Raw genomic sequence first — 26,306 nt, forward strand, 5'->3', positions numbered from 1 at the left:
ACCTTTAAATGCCCCAAATCGACTGATGTATATGCACCATACTTGCTTTATGGTAAGGTATGTACTTAGATGGGGGTCTCTTGGTTTCACCACTATATGACTCAACCAGATAGATATTTAGATAGATAGTGTGCACATCTACTATTAATTACATTGTAAACTTTTTTTTATCACTGTCTACATCAATAGAGTCTAATAGGCTAATAGGATATTTATAAACTAACCCACAAAAAATAGACCATTGCAATAAATGATGGGTTCAAATGTTATCATGAAAAAGGTTTATTTCCAAATGTGCCAGAGCCTGGGCCAATTGGAAAATCCTTTTTTACTATGGTGGGTAAGTCTGATTCTATAAGTAGTTATCTTTCAAGAGCATAAACAAAATGTAATAAAAAGCTAAACTAAAATAAATTTTACCCTTAAGAGCTAAATGGCTGTAAAGATGCTTATACAGACTAGTCTAAAGTTAAAGGGGTTGTCTGGCCTTAGAGTACAAGTCTGCAATCATTCTATAAGACTGCAGACTTGTGAATCCTCAAATCGCGCGCACTGCACACTGAGCGCTGTGAGGATTCTCTGCTGCTGGCGGAGTGATTTGCATACATGTGGTCACATGCCGACTAGATGGATGCGGCCTCACTCAATACAAGAGTATTGAGTGAGGCTGGATACAGTCTAGTCGGAATGTGGCTGCAAAAAGGTATAAATGCGGTCACATAACCACCTGCCCCCGGTGCTGGAGAATCCTCAGTGTGCAGTGCGTGCGATGTGAAGATTCACAAGTCTCAATCACAGAGTGCAGACATTTAGCTTAAGACTAGACAAGCCCTTTAATGAAAATGGACAACTTAACCTTAATCAATGTTCTTAAAGTCAAATTTAGTAGCAAATGACATATTACACCAATAAAATAAACAAACCATCAGACTGGTACAGAGATGGAGAAGACCCTGGCGTCACCGACTACAATCTTATTATTAAACTGCTTTAATAATTACGAAGCTTTACTATCTGCTAGAATCATTTATCTTTGACCATGTAAGCAAAAATGTAATGTCTGTGCGTGAGAAGCCAAAAACAAGGCATTTTCCACCAGCAAGTCACTGTGTGCTTAGACTCATTTGGAAACACCATATACACTGACACCTGTGAGACTCTGCCTCAAGCAACTATCTCTTCAAGATCCCAAGTCTGGTTCTGAATTATGTATGCAAAGTTAGGCAAAAGAAATTCCCGAGGGGCAAGAGTCCTAGAGATGACCCTGCTTGTATCAGGCGCTCCTCTGAAGCACATACCGGTTCATAACAAGATTATTAGGTGAACGGAAAGACACGACATATTCCAATATACAATGTAAAATCAGAGAGCATTGAAATATATATATTTAGGATTCAGTATCACTTACACAAATAAACCAAGTCTGGAGGTCCGATAACTTGTATTATTTAGCGCTGTCAAGTTTCAGACTACGCAGTGCTTTAATTTCATATATTTATATAAGTTGAGACATCTGTAATATGTTTGATGTTACATATTCTAACACATTATATAATTCAGTGTCATTATATACCCCCTTAGTGACCACCAATATGTCTTTTTACTGACCTGCGATATAAGAGACTAGCGTTCCGTGACAGGTGACAATCCTGTATCTATCACCTGTACACTATAGCTGACAACTCATTACATCAGCCACGGTCAGAGTCGGCACCATCCATGGACGTTTAACCCCTTAGATACTGTCAATAGTGACTACAGAATCTAAATAGTTAACAGTGTGGGGGCACCCTCTTTAACCCCATTGGCACGCTGATATCTTGATCGTGTGGTCCTGATGTTTGCCATGGCATTTCACGGCCAAATAATGGCCTTAAAGTCAGCCGGCTATAGCAGCCTGTACAGAAGTTCTCAAAATTAGGTGGTAAAAATAAACTTTTTCATTCCTGTCACTTTGCATTAATTCCTGAAAAGCACAGGAAGGTTTAATGAACTACTTGAAAGCAATTTCGAATATGCTGAGAGAAGAGTTTTTAAAATGGTATCAGTTTTGGGTATTTCCAATATATAGGACCCACAAAGTCACTACAAAACTGAACAGGTCCCTATTAAAATAAGTTTTGAAAAGTTCTTTGAAAAAATGGAAAATTACCGCTACATTTTTAAACCTTCTAAAATGCTAACAAAATAAAACATTTTACAAAGGGTGCTGATGAAAAGCAGACATGAGGGAAATGCGATTTATTAATGTTTTTGCGTGGTATGACAATCTGGATTAAAGAGATAGTCATTCAAAGTTTGAAAATTGCATTTTTTTTTTAAACTTTTGTCAAATTTCTGATATTTTTACAAATAAACGCAAAACATATCAACCTAAATTTACTGTTGTATAAAGCATAATGTGTCACGAAAAAACAATCTCAAAACCAAATGGGATATGTTAAAGCATTCCAGAGTTATTACCACATAAAGTGACATATGAGATTTAAATAAATTGGTCCAGACACTAAGGGGGATACATATGTAACTGCACAGTGCTCTATTTCCAGTATAGTTACATACTAAGAGTATTTTCAGTTGAATAAAGGTTTTGTACTGTAAGGAATCAAATGATTATTGTCCAACATCTCATGAAGACAACTTCTCCCTTCAGCTTGCCATACAATGTGGATGGCTGTCGCCGAACAATGCTTCAGCCGATTGTTTGTCTAACAGCCATCTCTCCCATAGGACACATTCAGACATTTATACAAATCTGTCTGAAATCGGACTGCAATGCATGTATTGGCCACTGGTCTCCTGACCTGAGCTTGACAGCTTCATATATTTCTATGAAGCGGTCACTCTGTACATTGCAGTCTGAATTCAGACCGATTTATACAGTCGTTTGAATGTGCCCATACACAGGAGTGCTTGCTCAGCTGACTGTTCTCTAGGAGAAAGCCATCGGCCGACATGTCTGGGGGAGAGCAATGTTATCAGCAGTCCGAAATCAGACATGTACAATTGAGATCTCCCCCAAACATCAGTTGGCTAGTGCCCGCATACACCTTAGACCATCAGCCAGACCTGTCAATATCGGCGAGTTTGGCTCACATTAGTCTAATGCGTATGGTAGACTTTAGAGACCGCGCTGGTCCCAATCCGCCATCTTATGACAGCAACTTCTGACTGACTGGAAGTTAGAGGTAACGGTCACAAACAAAGTGTAAATCTATGAGACTCATTCTGGCGGTCATAGATTTACATTGAGAAGGGACTTCCAGCTCGCCCAGCAAACACTGGAGGGATCTGACAGGTCACAAACTGCAAGACTGGCCGCAGTGGCACCAATAACAGATGAAGCTGGTAAGTATGAGACTAGGGACAGGGAAATTACATTAGTGATACCACTCCAGTGCTGAAATAAAAATAAAAAAAACTAGAGTGGTGCTTTGAACATTAAGACTCCCATACAGGTTTACTGTAAGGTTCAGAGCTATCCATTTGAGCAAAGGAGCGGTCATTTTTGACTGGGGAGAACTGGGTTGACATCTATATTGGCTAAAGACTCTTGAATAGGTATGGTCTGTCCCTCAATTGGGAGGGTACAGTTGTGTTTGGGGAAAAAATGGTTAGATGGCTAGAGAAGTTTTAAAAGTAGAATCTGGAAGTCAGGAGTTGTCCTAAACAAGGGTGTAGATAGAGCAGGTAGAGAGTGGGATACAGTAGGGATGAAAGGATTTCGATGGGGCTGGGACTAGCAAGGAAAGTAGGGAGATTACTAGGAACAAACATGAACTTTGGGGCACCATTTAGACTCAGTAGATAGCACGGTAGACTTGCAGCACTGCGGTCCAGGGTTCAAATCCCACCAAGGACAACAACTGCAAGAAGTTTGTATGTTCTCCCTGTGTTTGCGTGAGTTTCCTCTGGGTACTCGATAGGGAATTTATATTGTGAGCCCCAATGGGGACAGTGATGATAAAATGTGTGTAGCGCTGCAGAATATGATTATGCTTTATAAGCAATGCATAATTAATAAATAAATAAATAAATAAATAAATAAATAAATAATGGAACTAGGAATAATTGTGCTAATAGCATCAAATGTCTGCTGGCGAATGCAAGATCTTGCAAACAAAATGCATGAATTGGAGATGCAAGTCACAGATTATGATATGGTTGGCATTACCTGGCTGGACAAGAGCCATGACTGGCTGACAAATATGGAGGGTTTCATCATATTCAGAAAGGACAGGTAAGAAAAAAAGAGGAGGGGTGTGTGCTTTCATAAAATTCAGCTTAATAACGGTGATCAATGACATTTGGGGATGTTGTGACAAGGTAGAGTCAGGGTTAATATCCATGAGGCTGGCAATAGTTTGCTACTAATTGGAGTTTGTTAAAAACCTCCTAAAATAACTACAGGTGGGGTGGAAAATTAAATGTTGCAAATGGAAAAAGCAGCAAATAATAGCATCCTTATTATTGGGGATTTTAATTATCCAGAAATTCAATGGAACATAGAGTTTGCTGGTTGTACAAAAAGCTGCAAATTATTATCCACAATTCAAGACAACTTCCTCCCTTCAGTTGGTAGACGAACCATCCCGAGGTGATCATTGTTTGACTCTGGTACTGTCAAAACAGACCAGATACAATATCAGATCTGCTGGTCTAAGAGCATTTGGGCAGCAACGACAATAATATTGTAAGTTCAAAGAAATATTCAACAAAACATTACAGAAGGACAAAAACAAAAACTTGAAACTTTAGAAAAGATAAATTCAGTCAACTCAGTCAGTCAAGGTAAGAGCTTAGGGTGCACTAACATTAGCCAACTTTAAGGTGTTAAACGACTACCGATCAGTAAATATTTGCCAATTTCCAGTCGTTTAAAAGCCTGTTTACACATGCAGTCTGCGCTTCACATGCTCACTGAATGATCTGTAATAGACTGCTCTTTACACAGGACAATGATTATCTTTTGGGGAAACCAAAAATCATGCATGTTTAGACTGCATGATTATCGTGAAACCAGAATTTCTATGAAGGCTGGGTTTATGATAATCGCGCAGTGTAAATGCACCTTTAGTTTTGTAGGCTGGAGTCCTGTCCTAATAAATGGGAATACTGGAGATAAAATGGGGAATTTTTAGCGGTATATTACAAGAATCCTGCAGTAATATAGCTCTGGTAACAAAATGTCCAAGAGCAAAAAGAAATAATTATTGTCAAATAGGAAAGAAATAGCTACAATAAGAAAAAAAACAGAATGCCTTTAAACGTTTGAATGCTGAGAAGTTAGAAAGATCATTCCAGGCATACCAAGATCTCACAAGGAAAAAAAAATAAAAGAAAAGAGAAATCAAGCTGGCAAAGTTAGCAACAGAAAAACAAAATTGCCAACATTAAACTAAATCCAAAAGAAACGCTATAAATATATTGATTCCAAAAAGAACATACTGTAGTTTTGACCAATTAAAAGAGGACCTTCATAACAGACAAAGAAATGTGGAGATATTAATCATGTACTTTTCATCTTTGTTCACCAATGAGTCACTTGGGCCAGCCAGATATTCAGCAAGGCAACAATGAGGGTTCAAAACCAAAATAATACAAAAAGAAGATGACTGCCTTTGAGCACATTAAATATTGACAAAGCAACTGGGCCAAAAAGAATTCATCCATGGTTATTGAGGGAGTTGAGCTCAGTAATTGACAAACTACTGTGTCTCATCATCTTAGACTTTCTTGTAAGAGGGTTAGTGCTAGGAGATTTGAGGATGACTGATGTGATACTGATATTCAAGAAGAGTGGTAAGTTTGATGTCAGTGTTGTGCAAAATTTTGGAGGGCATTATATGACATAAAATTGAAAAATAAGTTTCAGAGTACAATATATTAACTGATAACCATCATGAATTCGTGAAAGGGAAGTCAGGTTTAAACAACGTGTTGGGTTTCTGTGAGGATCTAAGTACAATGCTGGCCAAGTGATTTTTCTGGACTTTGCAAAACCATTTGATAATGTACCACACAGCAGACTTGTACTGAGGCTTCAGAATCAAGGACCAGGGGGCACTATTTGCAGATGGGTAAAAAACTGGTTAACCCTGTGGATAGTTGGCAAGTTATAATTGTAGGAAAACCCTTTAAAAATAGTAAGAAACACAGAATTTCATGTGCATATAAGAAATGCGACAGATACATTTGGTGCTGAAATCTGAAGCAGCTGTTGGTATTTAACTCTGTGGAGACTCTGATGAACATAAAAATAATCCCTTCTCTCAGTTACGAGTCTAATGTTGCCCCAGCACCACCTGTTTTCTGCTTGAACCTCTGTAAGTAACACCTCAAGGCAAACAGTGACATGAGTTTTGCTCAAATGTCTCTAGAACATAAATAACATTTGAGTGTGTTGTCTTAAATGACCTGTTAGTACAAAAGAGGAGATGGTGAGAAAATCGTTATCAGCATGACCACCGAGGTTAAAGATTTAGAGTTTCAAAATCTAAGAAGAAAAACCAATTAGAAGACAATGCACCATGTATTTAAGGATCCATTTCACTCTACAGGAAGTATTACATGCTGTGACATAGGATATTACACGTCTTTGTCATGGTGCTTTCTCATGTAACCAACTCATCATTTGTGTTTTTTACTGAAGAAATTTAACCCTCAACTGACAATTCATAGGGTGGCCGTGCTAGAGCGAAACCACAGGCCTTAACCGACAGGGCTATCTTGCAGATGAACCATACTCCGTGGGCTCAAACAAGTATTCCTCATGTTCTTTCACAGACATTGTCGCATGGAGCTTGCAGCGTAAGGTGGTTGACCCGTGAAAAATATAAGATCACTAGAACATGGGGTTCTAAGCCTCCATTCTGTAGATGTATGACTGTAGCGGTTGTCTACTGCTATATTCAATGAACATGGGACTGATGGAGATGAGCATAATACAGCATCAGTCTCGCTTCACTCCATTCAAACTTCCCCAAAATAGAGGATCAGGCTGGTTCTAATCATTAATAAACAAAAAAAGACCCACATATTGTATGCAAAGCGGAATAAAGGGCCGGTAAGACAATGCCGGGCCCAAACCACAAAAAAGCCTACTCAAACAGCAAGATATCATAAAGGAGAAACATGAATATTTATGGCATAAAATAGATTCTATTAGAAAATATTCTTATTAAAATGACAATAGTGTAAAGTACATCGTAGAAACAACAAGATTTAACAGCCTCAGTAGGAAGTATGCACCAACATTAGGGTTACAATAGAAATGAATAAGGCGCCACTTGAAAAAGCCCCTTGTGCTCCCAGGTGAAACGTCCGTTGGGCGCGACCTTTTACCTCCATAGCCCGCGTTGACACCCTGCCCTACCTCTCAGGCCCCTTCATGTCTTGTGGTGAGTCTCTATGGGTATTATTAAATTTCTATCGTAACCCTAATGTTGGTGCATACTTCCTACTGAGGCTGTTAAATCTTACCCAGATATAGTAACTCACACACACACACACACACACACACACACACACACATACATACCAAAAAAATTAAGGGAACACTCAAATAAAACATCCTAGATCTGAATGAATGAAATATTCTCATTGAATACTTTGTTCTGTACAAAGTTGAATGTGCTGACAACAAAATCACACAAAAATCATCAATGGAAATCAAATTTATTAACCAATGGAGGCCTGGATTTGGAGTCACCCCCAAAATTAAAGTGGAAAAACACACTACAGGCTGATCCAACTTTGATGTAATGTCCTTAAAACAAGTCAAAATGAGGCTCAGTATTGTATGTGGCCTCCACGTGCCTGTATGACCTCCCTACAACGCCTGGGCATGCTCCTGATGAGGTTGCAGATGGTCTCCTGTGGGATCTCCTCCCAGACCTGGACTAAAGCATCCGCCAACTCCTGGACAGTCTGTGGTGCAATGTGACGTTGGTGGATGGAGCGAGACATGATGTCCGAGATGTGCTCAATCGGATTCAGGTCTGGGGAACGGGTGGGCCAGTCCATAGCTTCAATGCCTTCATCTTGCAGGAACTGCTGACACACTCCAGCCACATGAGGTCTGGCATTGTCCTGCATTAGGAGGAACCCAGGGCCAACCGCACCAGCATATGATCTCACAAGGGGTCTGAGGATCTCATCTCGGTACCTAATGGCAGTCAGGCTACCTCTGGCAAGTACATGGAGGGCTGTGCGGCCCTCCAAAGAAATGCCACCCTACACCATTACTGAACCACTGCCAAACCGGTCATGCTGAAGGATGTAGCAGGCAGCATATCACTCTCTCCACTGCATCTCCACACTCTGTCACGTCTGTCACATGTGCTCAGTGTGAACCTGCTTTCATCTGTGAAGAGCACAGGGCGCCAGTGGAGACTTTGCCAATCCTGGTGTTCTGTGGCAAATGCCAAGCATCCTGCACGGTGTTGGGCTGTGAGCACAACCCCCATCTGTGGATGTCGGGCCCTCATACCACTCTCATGGAGTCGGTTTCTAACCGTTTGTGCAGACACATGCACATTTGTGGCCTGCTAGAGGTCATTTTGCAGGGCTCTGGCAGTGCTCCTCTTGTTCCTCCTTGCACAAAGGCGGAGGTAGCGGTCCTGCTGCTGGGTTGTTGCCCTCCTACGGCCCCCTCCACATCTCCTGGTGTACTGGCCTGTCTCCTGGTAGCGCCTCCAGCCTCTGGACACTACGCTGACAGACACAGCAAACCTTCTTGCTACAGCTCTCATTGATGTGCCATTCTGGATGAGCTGCACTACCCGAACAACTTCTGTGCGTTGTAGAGTCCGTCTCATGCTACCACAAGTGTGAAAGCACAACCAACATTCAAAAGTGACAAAAACATCAGCCAGAAAGCATTGGTACGGAGATGTGGTCTGTGGTCCCCACCTGCAGAACCACTCCTTTATTGAATGGGTCTTGATAATTGCCAATAATTTCCATCTATTGTCTATTCCATTTGCACAACAGCATGTGAAATTGATTGTCAATCAGTGTTGCTTCCTAAGTGGACAGTTTGATTTCACAGAAGTTTGATTTACTTGAATTTATATTCTGTTGTTTAAGTGTTCCCTTTATTTTTTTGATTAGTGTATTTACCTGTGTCATCCATATTGGATATATTGGGGCCCCTTGTGTATGGACATGGTGTTGCTTGACCTGATCCATTTTTCCCATGTCTTGTTTTTTTCTACTATGTACTTTACACTATTGTCATTTTAATAAGAATATTTTCTAATAAAATCTATTTTATGCCATAAATACTCATGTTTCTCCTTTATGATATGGTTCTAACCATTGGTGGTAGTCCTCGCAATCAGTATGTTTTTGTTTTTTTTGCTGGGGAGGCTTTAGTTTTAAGCACCCATTAATAGGAAAATCATATAAGACTGGGAATGGAGCTTAAAAATGTTCCCTACAGGTTATCAGTGATGGAACGCTAGGTGATATGATTTGTCCAATTAAAACATTTAGTAAAATAGGTCACCGACATGATGTGTAAATAATGGCTGACCTTCAATACCACAAACAGTCGACTGACAAGAGCGGTGCTGTGTCTAGAACAAAAGCAGAAGTCTTGGATTGCGTTCTACAGCTTTAGATGCTTTTATATATCTGAATATGGACAGTCCACTTTACCGTACATGCAGTTAAATTTAGGTATTTAAAAAGGTTCTCCGGACATATACTGATGATCTATCCTTTAGAAAGGTCATCAATATCAGATTAGTGGGAATCAAACACCTGGCACCCCAACTGATCAATTTCTAGCATCTCAGAAGTAAAACATTATACGTAGCTCCACTGTGCTGCTAGACAACTAAGAAGATATTAAAAATTTGTCGTAATACTCTTGTATAATATATAAGGTATCCAGACCCGACTTGTAGCCTGGAAATAATTCCTGTACCTTTTATTGAAATTGTAACATGTCCTGTAATTGGTTAAACCAAACTTTACTTTTCCTTTCAAACTTTCAAAAAGGTGAATCAAAGTATAAATACCAAGTAGTCAATGGAAAAAATAACCTGTTAGATCATAGTTTCGCCAGACACTGTACAAACTTCACGCTTTCTGCTTAAACAGGTGCACAAGGAATACAAAGAGTAAACATGCTTATAAAGGACAATGACTTCACACTGGTCTTTCCTTCATTTTCTTTTTTACTGTATGGCTGTCTGGACTGTTTACCCATTACAGTGTGACAAAGGAGATAAAAAATTAGCTAGCAGTGCAGCCTACAACCGTCTAAACCTTGCTACAGTTAGCAAAGGAAAAACTGCACAAAATTACAGTCAACAGCCCCATAAATTACCACATAGTTATCACTTTTATGTGAGGATTATCTTTGCCTTTTTTTAAAAAAAACGCAAGGCAAATAATGCTGTTCTGCTGCCCCAGCAATCTCCAGTAAAGGCAATTCTGCACAAATCAAACTACCAATGCATTTTTTGTGATGACTCCAAAATGTTTCGTTACCCAGTATGAATTTAAAGGGAACTGGTCATGTCTAAAGATGTTTGGTTGCCACACTGAGAGCCCAGCTGGCGGTAGGAAACAATTTTTATTCCTCCCGACAGTCTCCGGCTTTCAGTCAGAGGCACGGCCAACACAGTTTCAGTCACCACTACATAGTGAGCGGCGGCTGTAACCAAGCCCCGGCACCGACTGAGCCTGATCAACAGTGTATCTGTGCAGAGCCAGCTGTCAATCAGTCCTAGAAGCGATGTTACAGCCACTGCTTACTATGTACAGAGAGGTGACTGAAGCCACGTCGGCCATGCCTCCATGACTGAAAGCCAGAGGCTGCTGGGAGGAATTAAGTTAAATTTCTTCCCACCAGTCGGGCTTTCAGTGCGGCAACCACATGGCTGTAGAATAATGTTAACCTATAAATTAACCCCATATCTGCAGGTTAATAGCAATTTTTGGACATGACAGGTTCCCTTTAGGAAAAGTCTAAATAGGGACATGTTAGAAGTTGGTAATTTATCTGGATCTTGAGACCCCTTTGCCAAATGCAACATACGGTAACTGTAGGAAAAAAAAAAATAAGACATTGACTGTACAACCAAATATTATGCATTGATATATTGCGGATATACGCCGATAATGTCTGTGAAGCGCTGTGGAATTAATGGCGCTATATAAGTGAGTAAAATAAATAAATATACAAAATGTATCAAATTGAACAAATGGTTTTTAGTTAATAATTTGATCAGAATGAATAAATCCCACTATCACTTCACGGCAAACATCTCAGTGGGTCCCTATCCTTAAAAGGTGCAGTACTGTGCAGTGACCACTGGCACAGTGACATCATGCTAGCATGTTAAGTAACACAGATGCCATACAGCAAGACAAAGTCCCCACAGCTCCAGGGGACGACACCAGCCCACTGACAGTCTCTTTGTTTAGCTTTTGTTGACAGCTTTGAGCAGAATGCCGAAGAAATGCCTTACGTGGGACAAGGCCAGTCTTAAGATCCCTGTGTGCATGTAAGTGCTACCAAAAAAAGCCACTAGGAAATGAAAGGACAAGCAATTAAATAGTTCAAAATCAGGACTTCACTTACAGAATGTCAAAAGTTATGATCAGTAAACAGGTCAGCAAGACACTCACTTGTCAGCTGATCATATCCTTGGTGCCTGCAATTTTTTTTTCTATAGACAGTAGTGATGGGCGAGCGTACTTGCCACTGCTCGATACTTGCCGGGCATGGTGTGGTGCTAGAGTCCCCATAAGAAGCGGATTTGAATTGAGAGAAATGCTTGAGTTTGCCATTCAATACCATTATGCTAGCTACTCGAGTCAAGCACGTCCGAGCTGCTCAATTAGAGTACCGAGCACTCGAGCATTTCAGTGCTCAATCCACACTAATAAACAGGATATGCTAAAAAGAAAAAAAAGATATTGTAGGGGAACAGAATGATCATATTACCGACCAATAAATGAGCATTGAACGACTTGTTAATTATGCTGATTTTGGCCCGTCAATGCACGTCTAAATGTAGTATTAGTTGCTTAACTGGAATTCTGGAAACAAGACATTTATTGAACTTGGGCAAGAATGGCTAGGTTTAGTAGTAAGGAGCATGACTATTTGGTATTTATAACACAGGATATTTTAGGTGAAAAGGTTTAAGTTTATCTAAGCCTGTAAGATAAGTTTTCTATAAGTCATTTAATGCAGAGGGACATAAACTTGAAGAGGGCAGTACTGTAAATTGAAAAAAATACTAGTACAAAGTATATATTGAATGTTTTTAGTGGAAAATTACTGGATATTGTCTATAAGACACAAGGTGGCCAAAATCAGACTAAATTTGATGAAAATGAACAATTTTAACCTTCACAAACGTTCGTCAGTTGACATTTAATAGTTGTTTTTGCTCACCGATGACGCGCCATCATCATAATATGAAACTAAGTTGGTGGCATTTTCATTTTTCGTTTATCGATAGTTGTTCAACCAACAAACTACTTTTACCTAAATGTGTATGGCCAACTTTAAAAACATTTGAGGACAATAGGTTGTAACATGTTTGCAGCTAGGACTATGGACTGGAATATTATACCTGTTTAATCACAAACATGGTGTAGTCACAAATGTGTATTCAAAACAAGGAAACATTACTACAAAATTGTGCTCTGTTTTTAAGCAGTCAACTAGACAAGTTCCATATGAGTCTGAAAGGTCCGCTTTCATTTGCAATAAACATGAGCCATTTTAGACTCTAGACGAACAGCCAGAATCATTTTATAGGACTTGAGTTCAATAGTGTAACAAAAGCTCCTAAAGGGCCTCACACAGTATGTGTGTAACATTACCCCGGCTCACACTAGGTGGTTATTTTCCTTACATGTAATGGAAATCCTATAAAAACATAATATTTTGACTGTGGTTGTCCAACACTTTCATGTTATCCTCTCTAATTCGGAAGTTCATTCTCTGGATATCCAAGAAGCCCTCAAATCTTTGACATTAACTGTCTTAGTTGAAAGTACATAAAATAAACAATGATGGATTAAAGAAGTTTTTCCCATATATCAAAAAGTTATATTTTTTGCTGCAAATTTAAATATTAAAGTTATAGACTAACACAAACATATCAGGGTAAACTGCAGCCACTAATACAAAGGAAGCCATTTAGCACATGGTTTCCAAACATACGAAAACACTTGCTTTACAATATGGCGTATTTTCTTTAAATTTTCATGCAGCAAATCCACAGTGGCAAGTTCACTGCAAAACACAGTAATAGCAGTGTGGATCTCATCTGCAAACTGAAAAACTTTTTAGTGCAGAAACTAATATGCGGAGGATTTCAAAATCTACATGACATGTCAATTCTTTTTGCAAGTTTTCATAGTGGATTTCACCTCGTGCAATTCTCCCAATAAAATCTATAACAAATTTGTAACAATATCTGCATGTAACACATTCAATTGTAGCTGTGGAATTTCATTGAAATGAGCCACAGACTTAAGTCCCAATGCACTTTGGATAGAGGTTGCCCAAACTATGGTTTGTCTGGCTGCAATCTCGCCTGACTTCACCATATAATGGAGTGCTCGGGCTGCTGAGCATTCATGTGCTTTCTATGAGCGAGCTGCTCTGAACCTTAACATTGGACATGCTGTATCCTTATCTACCCCAACAATCATCGGTCGGGAGTCCCCATACACATTAGACTGTCAACCGAACCATGGGTGGGTTTGGCTAATGTTCGTCTAATGTGTATGAGGGGCCTTTAGGTTGGATAAATCTAGCCTGTGTCCAGGTATTTTGGTTTTTTCCAATGTAAATCTTCTGTAAAACTAACCTATATATTTTATTCTAATAAAGTCCTGTCTCTTGACAATTGTCCATTTATTCCTATTGACTATAAAAAATAAAAATAAAAAAAACTCTATTATGTGAACGTAAGGCATGTATGCAAATCGAAAATTTTCAAGCCCCATTAGTTTAGAAAAATGTCCAACTTTTTTCTTAATTTTGAGCCATCCTTGTCATTAAAGAATGGGCATGTTTAGCTTAAGGCGTATTGAATCACGGTCTTAAAAAAAATGGCACAAATTTTAGCAGAAATGATGCCTCATATTACTTAAAACTGGTACATGGCGCACCCATCTTGGTAAATTCCTACGTTTGTCTTTTTAAAAATGTTGCCCAATGTGTAATTTGCAGAAACGCTGTGTGTTGCTATTATGGGGTGTCAGGGATTAATACACACACACACACAATCCCAATTACTCAGTATGTAGCCATCGGCAAGTGAGCAGTGAGCATATGTCACACACCTCCGAATTCCAGCGCATGGAATATCTGTATATGCCCCCGTACGATCACTGCCAGCTTCACGATAACCCAATAAGATTATTTGCTGCCACCACCAATCAGTTTCGTTTTCTAAAAGATAGAAAATCCCCTACAGGCCTGATTGGACGCCTACTTTCTGGTAGCGTATATGGCTTTAGGGGAGGAACGATTACAGAACAGAAGAAACAGAACTATTAAATTTTATATTTAATCCAAAAGGGAGGCAGTGTTTATGAAAAAATATACAACAGATTTTACAAAGAAGGACAAAAAAATACAGCATTTACAGTTACACAAAATAAAAAGGGATTAATAGAAGAACTTACTAGACCGATCGCAGAGACGATTCAGTTTAGCTGGAGGAAATGGACTGTTATGGAACGGTACCCCTGCTTACACAAATATGTATCTCCCAGCATGAGTATAGATCAATATTCAGCTTGATCTTTTATGCCGAAGGGGGGCTCTGCCCACACACTCCCCTGTGATAACCTCACATGGGCTGGTCTCCGCCCTTCATGGTTTTATTAAACTTCCAATTTCTGCGATAACTCCTCGCTGGTTGATCGCAGAAGTTAGCAAGTGATGCCATATTTTTTATTGCGATTTTACCTTTACTTAGAGACCACACATGACCTGACTGCTGTCCGTTATTTTTGTGGTCTTGCGTTACAGCTCACTGGGAGGGTGCATAGATATGGAAAAAATGTGCATATTGTTCCTTAGTTAACCCTGCTGCTAAAAATGTGTCTCATCACAATCAGAATTATAGAACTTCCATATTCCATATCTCATTTCGGTGCCTATTAGTCTGCCTAAAACAGTTGGGAACATCCTGACTATTGTACAGAGTGTAACAGAAGCCTTAACGAAAAGTTTCCTACTTACTCAAGTGTCTATTCATCACCCATGTCTCTCCATTTGGTATGGTAATTAGCCTGGATAATTGAGTTTGCCCCTTCTCGTGTGCACTGTGAGGGATTTCAGAGGGAGAGAGAGATTTTTTAATATTTTCTATGACATGGGGGCCCTGTGAATGCTACTGCCACGCAAGTTAGACCATACATGACATGCCCAGCAGAGCATTATGGTGTGCATAGGTAGTAATAAAAATGTCAATGCCATATGAGTGCATTGGTGACTGTAGTCATCTGTTATTCTCTGCCTTGAAACGTAATAAGACTCTAACAAGGCCCATTCAAGACTCTGATGCCTATGTGAAATGTAACCTAGAATCTGCACCTTACGATAGATGCAAATACAATGCAAATAAGAAATGATAGTTTGCTCCAAAGAGCCATGAATTCAATATTTTACCAACGAGTCCTTCACCGTACAGTATAAATCTTCAAATCAATGGCGTAGAGAGATTCTCAGGACATTAATGACATGACTCCCTTTAATCTTTGAGGATATACAGAATAACAGTTACCAGCTGGAAAATAAACATCATGGTACAGTAGGCTATCACACAAATAAAAGCGGTCATCTCTACAGAATTTCTCCAGCTCACTGAAGCATTAATTTAGTTGGTAAAACCATCAGGGAAGATGTTTATCTCCCACTCATCCAGCTGCAGAGATAGGCTAAGCTTCTATAAAGTGAAAATACCAGGTCAACAAACTCATTAAAAGTTCTACATTAGGTTTCATTCACACGCCTGTACCATGGCCCTCTGAGTGAACCCCATATTCATCAGAAAAAAGGGAGATTGGATATCAGCAGGATGCAGAAAAGGTTTTCCTAAATGGTTTCGTAGAGAAAAGTTTTCCTACTTTCTCATCATAGGAGAAGATCCCACTGAACATATGGCTGTCACAGACAGCAAAACAGTCAAGTAAGTGAAACTTTAACACCAGTACTGGAAATACATTCTCACGAAGCCAGAACTATGACCACTGATAAGGCACTATTCATCTACTGGCCATCTCAAGTTGATGCTTTTCGGAATGGGTAGATCAGTCCTTCCACTTATATTGAGGTTAAGATCTCATCTTGAATGCTCCATATATGGATCAGATGTGGACCCAATTGAGCCTGCATTTCTCTGTACCCCAAATGTAGAAACATGCAACAATGAATTTCATACTATATGTCTTAACTATTTATCTTAATATTCTAAACCACCTTTCTAATGTACTTCAATTAATAACTTCTTACTGTTCCTTCTCTACTCTAACATATGTTCTCAGTGTTTTTTTTCTTACTTCCGATGATTTGCTTGAGTCCCCCAGCATGCACTGGGTTTTCACAAATGGATAGTCATCAGTGAACTGGAGTTGCTGAAACTCCTACTGCTTCCTTCTCCATCGTGAAATGTGTGATTAGGGGCGGCGCTGTGGTCTCTTACCACAGCTTCTTTTGCCACCATTCCCTGATGATGTCTGGTTTCAGTAGCGGTGATGGACAAGTGATCGCAACTTCGATCACGCGGCCCTACAACTATGGGCAACACAGTGACTCACTGGTTAGCACTGTTGCTTTGCAGCGCTGGGGTCCTGAGTTCAAATCTCACCACTGACCTGACAACATCTGCAGGTAATTTGTATGATCTCCCTGTGTTTGCGTGGTACTCTGGTTTGCCCCACACTCCAAAGACATACTGATGGGAAATTAAGCATGGGCAGCATGGTGGCTCAGTGGTTAGCACTGTTGCTTTGCAGCGCTGGGGCCCTGGATTCAAATCCCACAGAGGACAACATCTGCAAGGAGTTTATATGTTCTCCCTGTGTTTGCGTGAGTTTCCTCCCACACTCCAAAGACATACTGATAGGGAATCTAGATTGTGCGCCCCGATGGGGACAGTGCCCATAAAGTCTGTAAAGCAGGGTGGAATTAACGGCGCAATATAAGGGAGTAAAATAAATAAATAAATACATACATCCAGAGGAATTGAGAGCTACTGCTCTCTCATTTCCTCCGAATGTATGCAATATATTCAAAGGAGGGGAGAATGAAGCCAGCACTGATTGGCTGCAGGGATTGCGTGACAATGTTAAGTGATCACCAGGAAAACCATTTCAGACACTGCTGGAACAGAGCAGACACTGGTGAATTTAAGTGTTGAGTAGTGGAAAACCCCTTTAAAGTGTTAGGCTAACGGTATAACATGTTTCAACTAAAAATTGGATTTGTCGTAAACAGCGGGGGAAGTCTTTTGATGCATATATCTAATGTGTCCATGTCCCATGACGTGGCATTCTGGCATACATTTGGTTCAAATGTATTTAAAAACATAGCTAGCTATTTGCTATACAGTGGGTGAATGCTACATGTATGCAACATTAGACCATGCAATTAGGAAAAAGAAAAGTACCTTATTTTGCCTACTGTATATTGCTACAAGTGGATTTTCTGTTTCCTATACAGTATGATGATAAATCAGAACAATATGTCTTGATTCTTCAAGTTCTTCACTAAGGATATTGATGTCTTGCCAGCTCCACGCCGCTCCAGGTTATAGACGTGTAAGATTTCCATGACCTCTGCCCTTTGGAAAGTTTTTCATTTTACAAATGTTTCTCACTACATTGAAAAAGTCTAGTTCAAAATCACGGTCCAATAAAGCAGTCTTCATCTTGTCCACACCTGACCTACACAGTGACCCTTCACCTGAACAGCTGGTTCTTTTTTATGGCCAGTTAGTAAAATTACCTTTTACTGTCAATTATTTTAAACTTGCAATTTCACCTTTCTAGAGAGGAATCCTAAATGTTAAAAGCCGTGACCACTAATTATTTTACTGCCCCAATGTGTCCAAAATGAAAAGTAAAGTAGCCTTGCAATAAATACTGATTAAAATCATTTTGATTCTTTTCGAAGGCGAGGGGTGGAAGGTAGTATCATTGCAGGATCAGACTACACAGGTTTTGCTGTCTGCTACCATAGAGACTCATAGGTTTGAGTAAGTGCTGTTGAAATAATTTAGAGAAAAATTTTAATTAGGATATGTTGCATAATTGTATCTGTTTTTACATTTTATGGATTTGAGAAATAAAAATTAATTACAAAAATGGAAAAAAAAAATCTTTAAAATTCATCAATAATGAATGGACAGTGATTAGCGATTTGTTAACAAATAGCTACTACCATAATCACTTATTGTTACAAGTGCAACACTTTAGGGGTCAAATAAAGAAGATGTACAGATTCCTGATATTTGTGAGGCTTTTCAGTAGCATCATTTCACATAGTAACAGGGCCGGCGTCAGCACCCGGGCAAGTGCTGGGGCCCTTAGCAGGCAGGGGGGGGCCCCACTCGCGTTGGGCACCCCACCGTGCTATGGGACCCGTGAGCAGTGCTAGCGCCCGCTCCCCCCCGCTTGCTCAGGGCCCCGAAACCCGGCACAATACTTACCTCTCCCCGTGCCTCCACAGCAGCCCCTGTCTCTTCCGTGGCAGCTGCACTGTGACGTCTCAGGTCAGAGGGAGCGGTGACGTCTTTACACCGCGCTCTCTCCTGAGCCGTCACAGCGCAGAGTGGGAAGACGCTGGCGTGCGTGAGGAGCCCAGAGCAGCAGCAGCAGGTGACATCCTGCAGGGGGCATTATAAGGGGGTGGGTTGACATCCTGCATGGGGCATTATAAGTGTGGGGGGGACATCCTACATGGGGCATTATATGGGGGGGGGGGAACCAGCCTGCCTGGGGCGTTATATGGGGGCCAGTATCCTGTATGGAGCGATTCGCCAGTTTCTGAGCTATTGTAGAATTTACAATAGATATCACTCATGTAATGTAAGAAGTGAAATCTTTGGCATTGTACTATATATATATTTCTCTGCCGTATCTGTGCATCATGAATCGTGGTATGTGTTAAAGGGGCCCAACGTAGGTTGAATAAAGACCTAGGTCCATCAAGTTCAACCTTTCTCCCCAATAAGGCTTTATTCTGTCAATAGTCAAAAACAATTATTTCGAAGCCTTATATGGCGCATTAGTTTTCATTTATTTATTTTACTCACTGATATAGCACCATTAATTCCACAGCGCTTTACATACATTATCATCACTGTCCCCATTAGGGAATTTAGATTGTGAGCCCTATCAGTATGTCTTTGGAGCATGGGAGGAAATCTGAGAACCCGGAGGAAACCCACACAAACAAGGGGAGAACATACAAACTCCTTACAGATGTTGTCCTTGGTGGGATTTGAACCCAGAGGACCCGAGCGCTGCAAGGCTGCAGTGCTAACCACTGAGCCACCATGCTGCCCTAGTTTAGATCGGTTGATGATGCACATAACTAATTAATCGGGATTAATGGGATTAATTGGGTCCTAGTAGTGAGATTAATGCTTTTTAAAACACAATGATGGGAACTGGCCTTGAATTTTTGCAGTGTAAAGAAGTTGCATACGATGTTGCACATTGGCTTTAAAAAGAGAATGTCACAGATAATAGTATAACACATTCTTTTAACTTTTTCATTCTCTAAATTGCTCTTCGTTTCTGAGAGATAATATCCGAACATGACTGCAGATGACTAGTTTTATTACAACTTTAGACTACTAGTATTATTTATTTTAAAGCCCCATTAATTCCATACTGCTGTACATGTAAAGAGGGATTACATGTATTTAGTATATAACATACAAGTAAGTCCAATAAACAATAAAGAGAGGACCCTGCTCTAATGGATTTACAATTTGTAGATTATTGGGGAAGGATTTAGCAGGTTAAGTGGTTGGAACAGCTCAAGTGGAAATTAGTTGACAACAGGGTGATTGCAAGTTGTAGACTTTCCTGAAGAGGTGGGTACTCCGGTTGGGTCTGAAGTCTTCAACTGGCAAAGACAATCTGATATGTGGAGGTAGTGAGTTTCAGAGAATGTGCGATGCTCCAGAGAAATTTGTAAGTCAGTTGGGTGATGAAAGTACAGGGGCAGAAAAAAAGGAGAACTTGTGATCATCAGAGATTACGTGTGGGGAGGTATTGTTGTATTATATCAAAGATGTATGGTGGGAAGGGGTGGGGCAGATAATGGATCACCTTCTAGGTCTTTGTTAGTATTTTCAACTGAATTCTCTAGGTAATTGGAAGCCATTGAAGATATGAAGGGGTGAAGGGTACAGATAAACTCAATAGCCTCTTATATGCCTTGTTGGTTGTTGAGTTCAGGTCAGGAAACTTGAGGCCAACCTGTACATCTGACCAAGAATATCGAATGTCTGATGCCCATACACTTTAGATAGCTGATGACCAGGTTGAATGCTATTCCTCCTGATTTCTTCACCCAAAGTAAGCAGATGCATGACACATTTAGTGGCAGTTTATCTCCTACTGCAACAAATCAATAGGACATTGAAATCCACCATGGCCAATCCTTTTCACTAGATATCAATCTGTCAAAGAAGATACCGAAGGCCCCTCTACAATTAGATAATCATTGAATCTAACTGAAATCGACCAGTACTATTTTAATGTGTAAGAGTAGACCAAGTTTATTTTCGTAGGTCTATAGAACAATTTAAATGGACATGTCATAAAGAGAACAATGTAGCTCCCCATACCTACACAGAACTATTCTACATACTTGAAAATTATAACAGCGTCTTTAAGATGGTTGTTTAAAAAGAAAATGAAATACAGGTGACGAATATAAATGTCTATTAAATCAAACCCAGTATTCATTTATTGCAGTCATGTTTGAATATTTAAGGGATTAATCTGTAATTAAAATCAGTGAATGTGTATTCCAGCCTAGCTTTCCTTGTTTATCTGCATGTCATCTGATTGAAGATTACCAGATCCCTTGTACCTTCACAAGGGGCAATTTGACTGTTGCATACCAGCTGCTCTGGTCATAAATCCAAGAGCAACAAATGGTGTGGGGGTCCCATTTATTTTGTGTCCAGCATCAAAAGTAAAAACATTCCCATTTTTTTTTCCCTGATGTTAATATCACAAGAAAGAAGTGTCTACAAAATGTGGAGGTCATTTATAAAAACAAACAAAACTCTATTGTAAATTTATAATCTATACATTATACCTATGCCAAATCTATATCAGAAGTAATCTTTTATGAGCGAGAGACAATTTGAGCAAGGATATTCATGTCCACCAATATGGAAATATTGTATATAGATCTGTAGTTGCAGATGTGGTTTTTAAGCTTATGAACATACCAAAAGGGCCAAAATTAGTAGGTGCTAAGAGCTCTACAACAACCACAGGTATCCTAACTGTGGTCTTACATACATAAACTTTTATTGGAAAACTCCAGTTCTCTCAACTCACTAAAACATGGTGATCAAAAACTTGACTTCACAGTGTGCGTGCGCGAGCGAGACCAAGACAGGGAAATTAGAGAATTTCAGTTCATGATATTTCTTCCTTCCTAAATATTTTATGATAAACTGTGAGTGGTATTATTAAAAAATGGAAGTGATTAGGTTTACAGTGCAAACTGTAAAGTTTGGTGGAGAAGGGAAAATGCTATAGAGTTTTTCTAGACCCCTTAGTTCCAGATAAGCAAATTCCTAACCCTTCAGCATCCCAAGACATTTTGGACAACTGTTCCAACTTTGCAGCCACTGTTTGGGGAAGACTCTTTACTGTTCTCCATGACTATACCCCAGTGCACAAAGCAAGGTCCATAATAGCATGGTAGGGCAAGTTTGGTGTAGATTAACTTGACTGGCCCACAAAGGGACCTCATTACCACTGAACACTTTTGGGATGAACTAGAATGAAGATTACAAGCCAGTTTCTATCGTCCAATGAAAATGTCTGACCTCATAAATGCTCTTCTGGTTTAATGTGCAAAAATTCCAACAGACACTCCAAAATCTAGAAGAAAGCCTTCCTGGAAGAGTGGTAGCTGGTTTAGCTGTAAGTGGAACAATGCCATATCAAGGCCTATGGATTTAGAGTAGGAGGTCATGAAAATGCCAATAGATGTAGTGTATAGGGGGTTACAAAACTTTTGTCAATATAGTGTACTTTTGCATGAAATATCTTTTGGAAATAGGACCAATGATTGAAAAATGTAATCCCATGAATTCCAAAAGAGTGCATATAACATGAGGGCACCAAATAAAGCCCTGCTGTATTTCTCTAAAAGGATCATTAATCTTACTGGATTATTATTGCTTTTTTTCCATCTACTGCCTATTCTAATACAAAGTGCCTAAAGTAAATAGTCACAACAACATCTGGATATTTCTGCATTTATGGTTGGTAGGGTAGTAAAGATGGTAAATGCTGGCACAACATGCTGGGGTCTATATTTGAGAAACAGCTGGGGACTGCCTTCCTTTGCTGTAGGCCAGAGTGACACAGCCACTAATGGTATAGCAATTACCACTGCATGAAAACATTTTTCATCCCGTCATTCAGTTCAATCAGACCACCCCTGTGTTCCACACAAGAAGAGAGCAAAATGTAACATATCAAATAGTACACAAAACGCTTTCAAGTTTATCTACAGCTCCAATGTCCTAGGTATTTGGCAAAATACCAGAAAAATGTTTGACATTGGGGGAAAAAAAAGACAGATTGTAGGATAATGCTGACATCTACACAATCACTATGCAAGTTACATTTTGCCTGCATGTACAGATCAAAATCAATGAAGTAATAATGATTCACTTATGCAGATCCTAGAGAATTGAGATGTGAGATAAACCCACAAATGGACCAAAACAGAAAAGATTTGATAGGGGAGTCATTTATTTTAACAGTTATGCTGCCTACCTCATTTGTCCGGTAAGGACTACCTTAGCAGCCCTTATAAATCAATTCATGTTGTGCAGCACCGACACCCCACGTGAACATACAAATTTGGTGCATAACTCTACAATGATTTTGAGGCCACGGCCCCACTATCAGTATTTGGCCAGTATTTTTTCTCAGTAGTGGGAACAAAAACCAGGAGTGGGTGATAAATGCAGAATTGGTGACTTGTTTCTATTATACCTTTTCTCTGATTGTTCCTCACCTGGTTTTGGCTTCAACTCATGAGAAAAAATACTGATCTAATACTGACCAAATACTGATAGTGGGGCCATGACCTAAGAGTGCCTCCCACAACTCTCTAAACAACCAAGTTGAATAGTTCTACAAAGTTTTAATTCCTCAACTCCAGTGAACAATAATACTTTACTGCACACTACACATCAAGGATTTGGAAGTCACCTAGCATTTCTTATACATATACTTATTAATTTCCTTGGAAGTGAGCCTTACACAATGAAGTGGATTTCTTTCCATCGCATTGTTCAATATTTGTACAGCTCATATCCTTGTCATGAGTCACAATTTTAATATCTGCACAAGAACCCCAGAAACTTTCAGTTCCGGAGACCTATAAATTTCAAACTTGTATCATGAAAGTGGAAAAAGGGGCCAAACAGAGAAATTATTGAACGTGGCGTAATGTTAATGATTCAAAGAATATTTGCCCAGACAAGTGCAAACACATCTGTGAAAGCATTTTCTAGAAACAGTGAAGGATTCATTTCCATTTTTATTTCCCTGTGGGGGTCTAGAAGAACACAATTTCAAGGTGCCAATACACTTTCAATAGCTGTGGGACTAAGGCTATGTGCCCACGTAGCAGATTTGATGCAGAGCGTTTTTGTCTCTCTCTGGCAGAAAAAAACACATGCAGATTTACATGCGTTTTTTCTGCCAGAGAGAAGCGTTTTTTCAGCGTTTTCGCATGCGTTTTTTCAAGTAGTTTTCCAAGCGATTTTAGCATCACTTGGAAAAGTGCTTGATAAGTTGGTCACACAATATAAATCCATGCAACCGGCATGGATTTATAATGTGTGAACAACTGATGCTTTAAATGCAGCATCTATAGTAAAAAAAAAAAAGAAAAGAGAATTAAAACGTTAAAAATAAAAAAAAATCTGTACACTCACCTCTCCGGTCTCCTCCAGTCTGCTCCCGGCCACGTCCTCTCTCCTTGCCGTCCCGCAGTGTACTTTCAGGACTTGCGGTGATGTCATTTAGTCAGCTGATGGTCACACGACCATCACCTGACCGCCGACGTCAGCGGTCGAGTGACCATCAGGTGACTAAATGACGTCACCGCAGGTCCTGACAGTACACTGCAGGACGGCAAGGAGAGAGGACGTGGCCGGGAGCAGACCGGGGGCCGCCGGAGAGGTGAATATACAGGTTTTGTTTGTTTTTAACTTTTTTATTTCTTTTTTTCACCGCGTGGTAGCCGGGATGAAGAGGATTTGTAGTCTCCTCTTCATCCCGGGTACCACACGCACCACGATTACGCTGCAAATTCGCAGCCACTGAATTTAATTGAAACGCAGCAAATCCACATATACCTGCGGGTTTGCTGCGTTTCAATGTTCCTCAATGGCCGCGAATTTGCAACGCAATGCGAATTCGGCACGCAAATTAGCGCATCATGTGCACAGCACATCCGAATTCACATTGCTTTGCATGGCAGACTGTTTTCCAAGCGTTTTCGCGGCCGCAAAAATGCCACAAAAACGCTACGTGGGCACATGGCCTTACGCTCACTCATCTGACAGCTATTTCTCCCGACCTTCCTTTTCGCATGCATGCGTCTTCAATAGGGGAATGTAGTAATTGGTTGACAGACACCTCTGGTGGCAGCTTCTGTTCCCTCAGGACAAAGGCTTGGGCATTCAAAGTCAACATGCCTGATCCTTCTTTCTCTCCATTCTGAAATAATCTGTTGAGGGTAATCTGGAGGCCCACTTACATTTAAGTTATTCAGCCAGTCCTGGGTTCTGGTTTGGCCTTAGTTTAGAAGCTTTGCTGTTATGTGTATGGGCACCTTTAACCTCAGGAAGCCTTTCCAGGCAGCTAGCTATACAGACCTATGCCACTCAAGTTCCCCTTAGCCACACTCCTGTATTGTCTCCTATTGTGGTTATTTTTTTTTGTTTTTGGCATATTATCAGTGTTATATGAAAAGAGTATTTAAGCTTTTTAAAAGACTTTTATGACTATTTTACCAGAATTTACTTTGCCTTACCTCAACAATGCTTTTCAAGTCTTGTACATATGTCCTCTCTGTCTGGAGGATTTCTTGGACTACTCGATCAACATACAAGAGCTTTGGGCTGGTGGACTCCGCAACTTCAGCTTTTGAACAGTTCTTTACTGATCCTTTGGACTCTGTCCATGGTATAGTCCTCTTATCAGAGTATATTTCCCTCTGACTTTCATGGTCCTGTTGTCTGGTGTAGTTAGTCCGAATGTCATCATTTGACAACTGTCGAGAAGGAACAAGCTCAAGTTTTATGGCTCCAGCTTCCTTATCCTGGTGAAATAAACCCATATGGCTGTTTGATGCCAAGGTCATTCGACTCCCAAATGAACAGTGACTATCCCGAGAAGAGGCAGATGAGGAAGTTGAACCAAAGCTAACTGGTCTATCGCTGTCCGAGAGCTCCATGTTTTTGGTTCCACAATAACGGAAATGTCTGTTTGTCCGGTGCAGATCTACCCCTGTCGTTCTGGGACTTGGAGATTCCGTAACAGACGTTAAAGGATCAAGTGGTAAGCGGTAGTCGTCTGTAAAATAAAACAAAAATGACATTTAAATTAAAAAAAATTTGTGAAACACAGGAAGTTATATTTTTTTATTCTCATCAAAATCCACTTTACTCTTTATCCACAAAAGGTCCCAAGTCTCGCCTCCATTACAAGATCAGGCAGATCTGGTTATGCCAGAATTGTGCTCCATACTAGAGTAACAATTCCCTATATTTTTTTTTTTTTTTTTTTTTAAGCCAAACACCCCCTTTCAAATATATTAGGCCATGTTTACAAATTGCGTTTTTTTCTGCAGGCAAAACCTGCTCTCTTGGCAGTAAAGAAGCTGCTTACAAAAAGCAGGTTTTGCTGTGTTTTTATTGTCTCTTGTGCATGTTGATAAAGTTTAGTGCCCCTCTCCCCCCAAAAAAAGAGGATGCAACTTTCCTTGGTTTTTGCGCCCAAAACGCAGCAAAACCTGATAC

At 40.0% G+C, this 26,306-nt stretch overlaps 1 protein-coding gene across 5 annotated transcripts in view; it reads right to left on the reverse strand.

Annotated features, from left to right (window-relative positions):
* Window positions 1-26,306, reverse strand: part of PLEKHG1 (pleckstrin homology and RhoGEF domain containing G1) — a 276,017-nt gene that overhangs the window by 65,918 nt on the left and 183,793 nt on the right. For all 5 annotated transcript variants that reach the window (XM_073672679.1, XM_073672678.1, XM_073672674.1 and 2 more), the window contains one exon: window positions 25,319-25,860. In XM_073672679.1, coding sequence (XP_073528780.1) covers window positions 25,319-25,741 — 423 coding nt within the window. In that variant the 5' untranslated portion in view covers window positions 25,742-25,860. The remainder of the gene's footprint in view (window positions 1-25,318; window positions 25,861-26,306) is intronic.

The sequence above is a fragment of the Phyllobates terribilis genome, unplaced genomic scaffold (genome assembly GCF_046119375.1).
Source record: "Phyllobates terribilis strain yellow unplaced genomic scaffold, ASM4611937v1 Scaffold_3__8_contigs__length_932513732, whole genome shotgun sequence".
Classification (NCBI taxonomy): Eukaryota; Metazoa; Chordata; class Amphibia; order Anura; family Dendrobatidae; genus Phyllobates; species Phyllobates terribilis.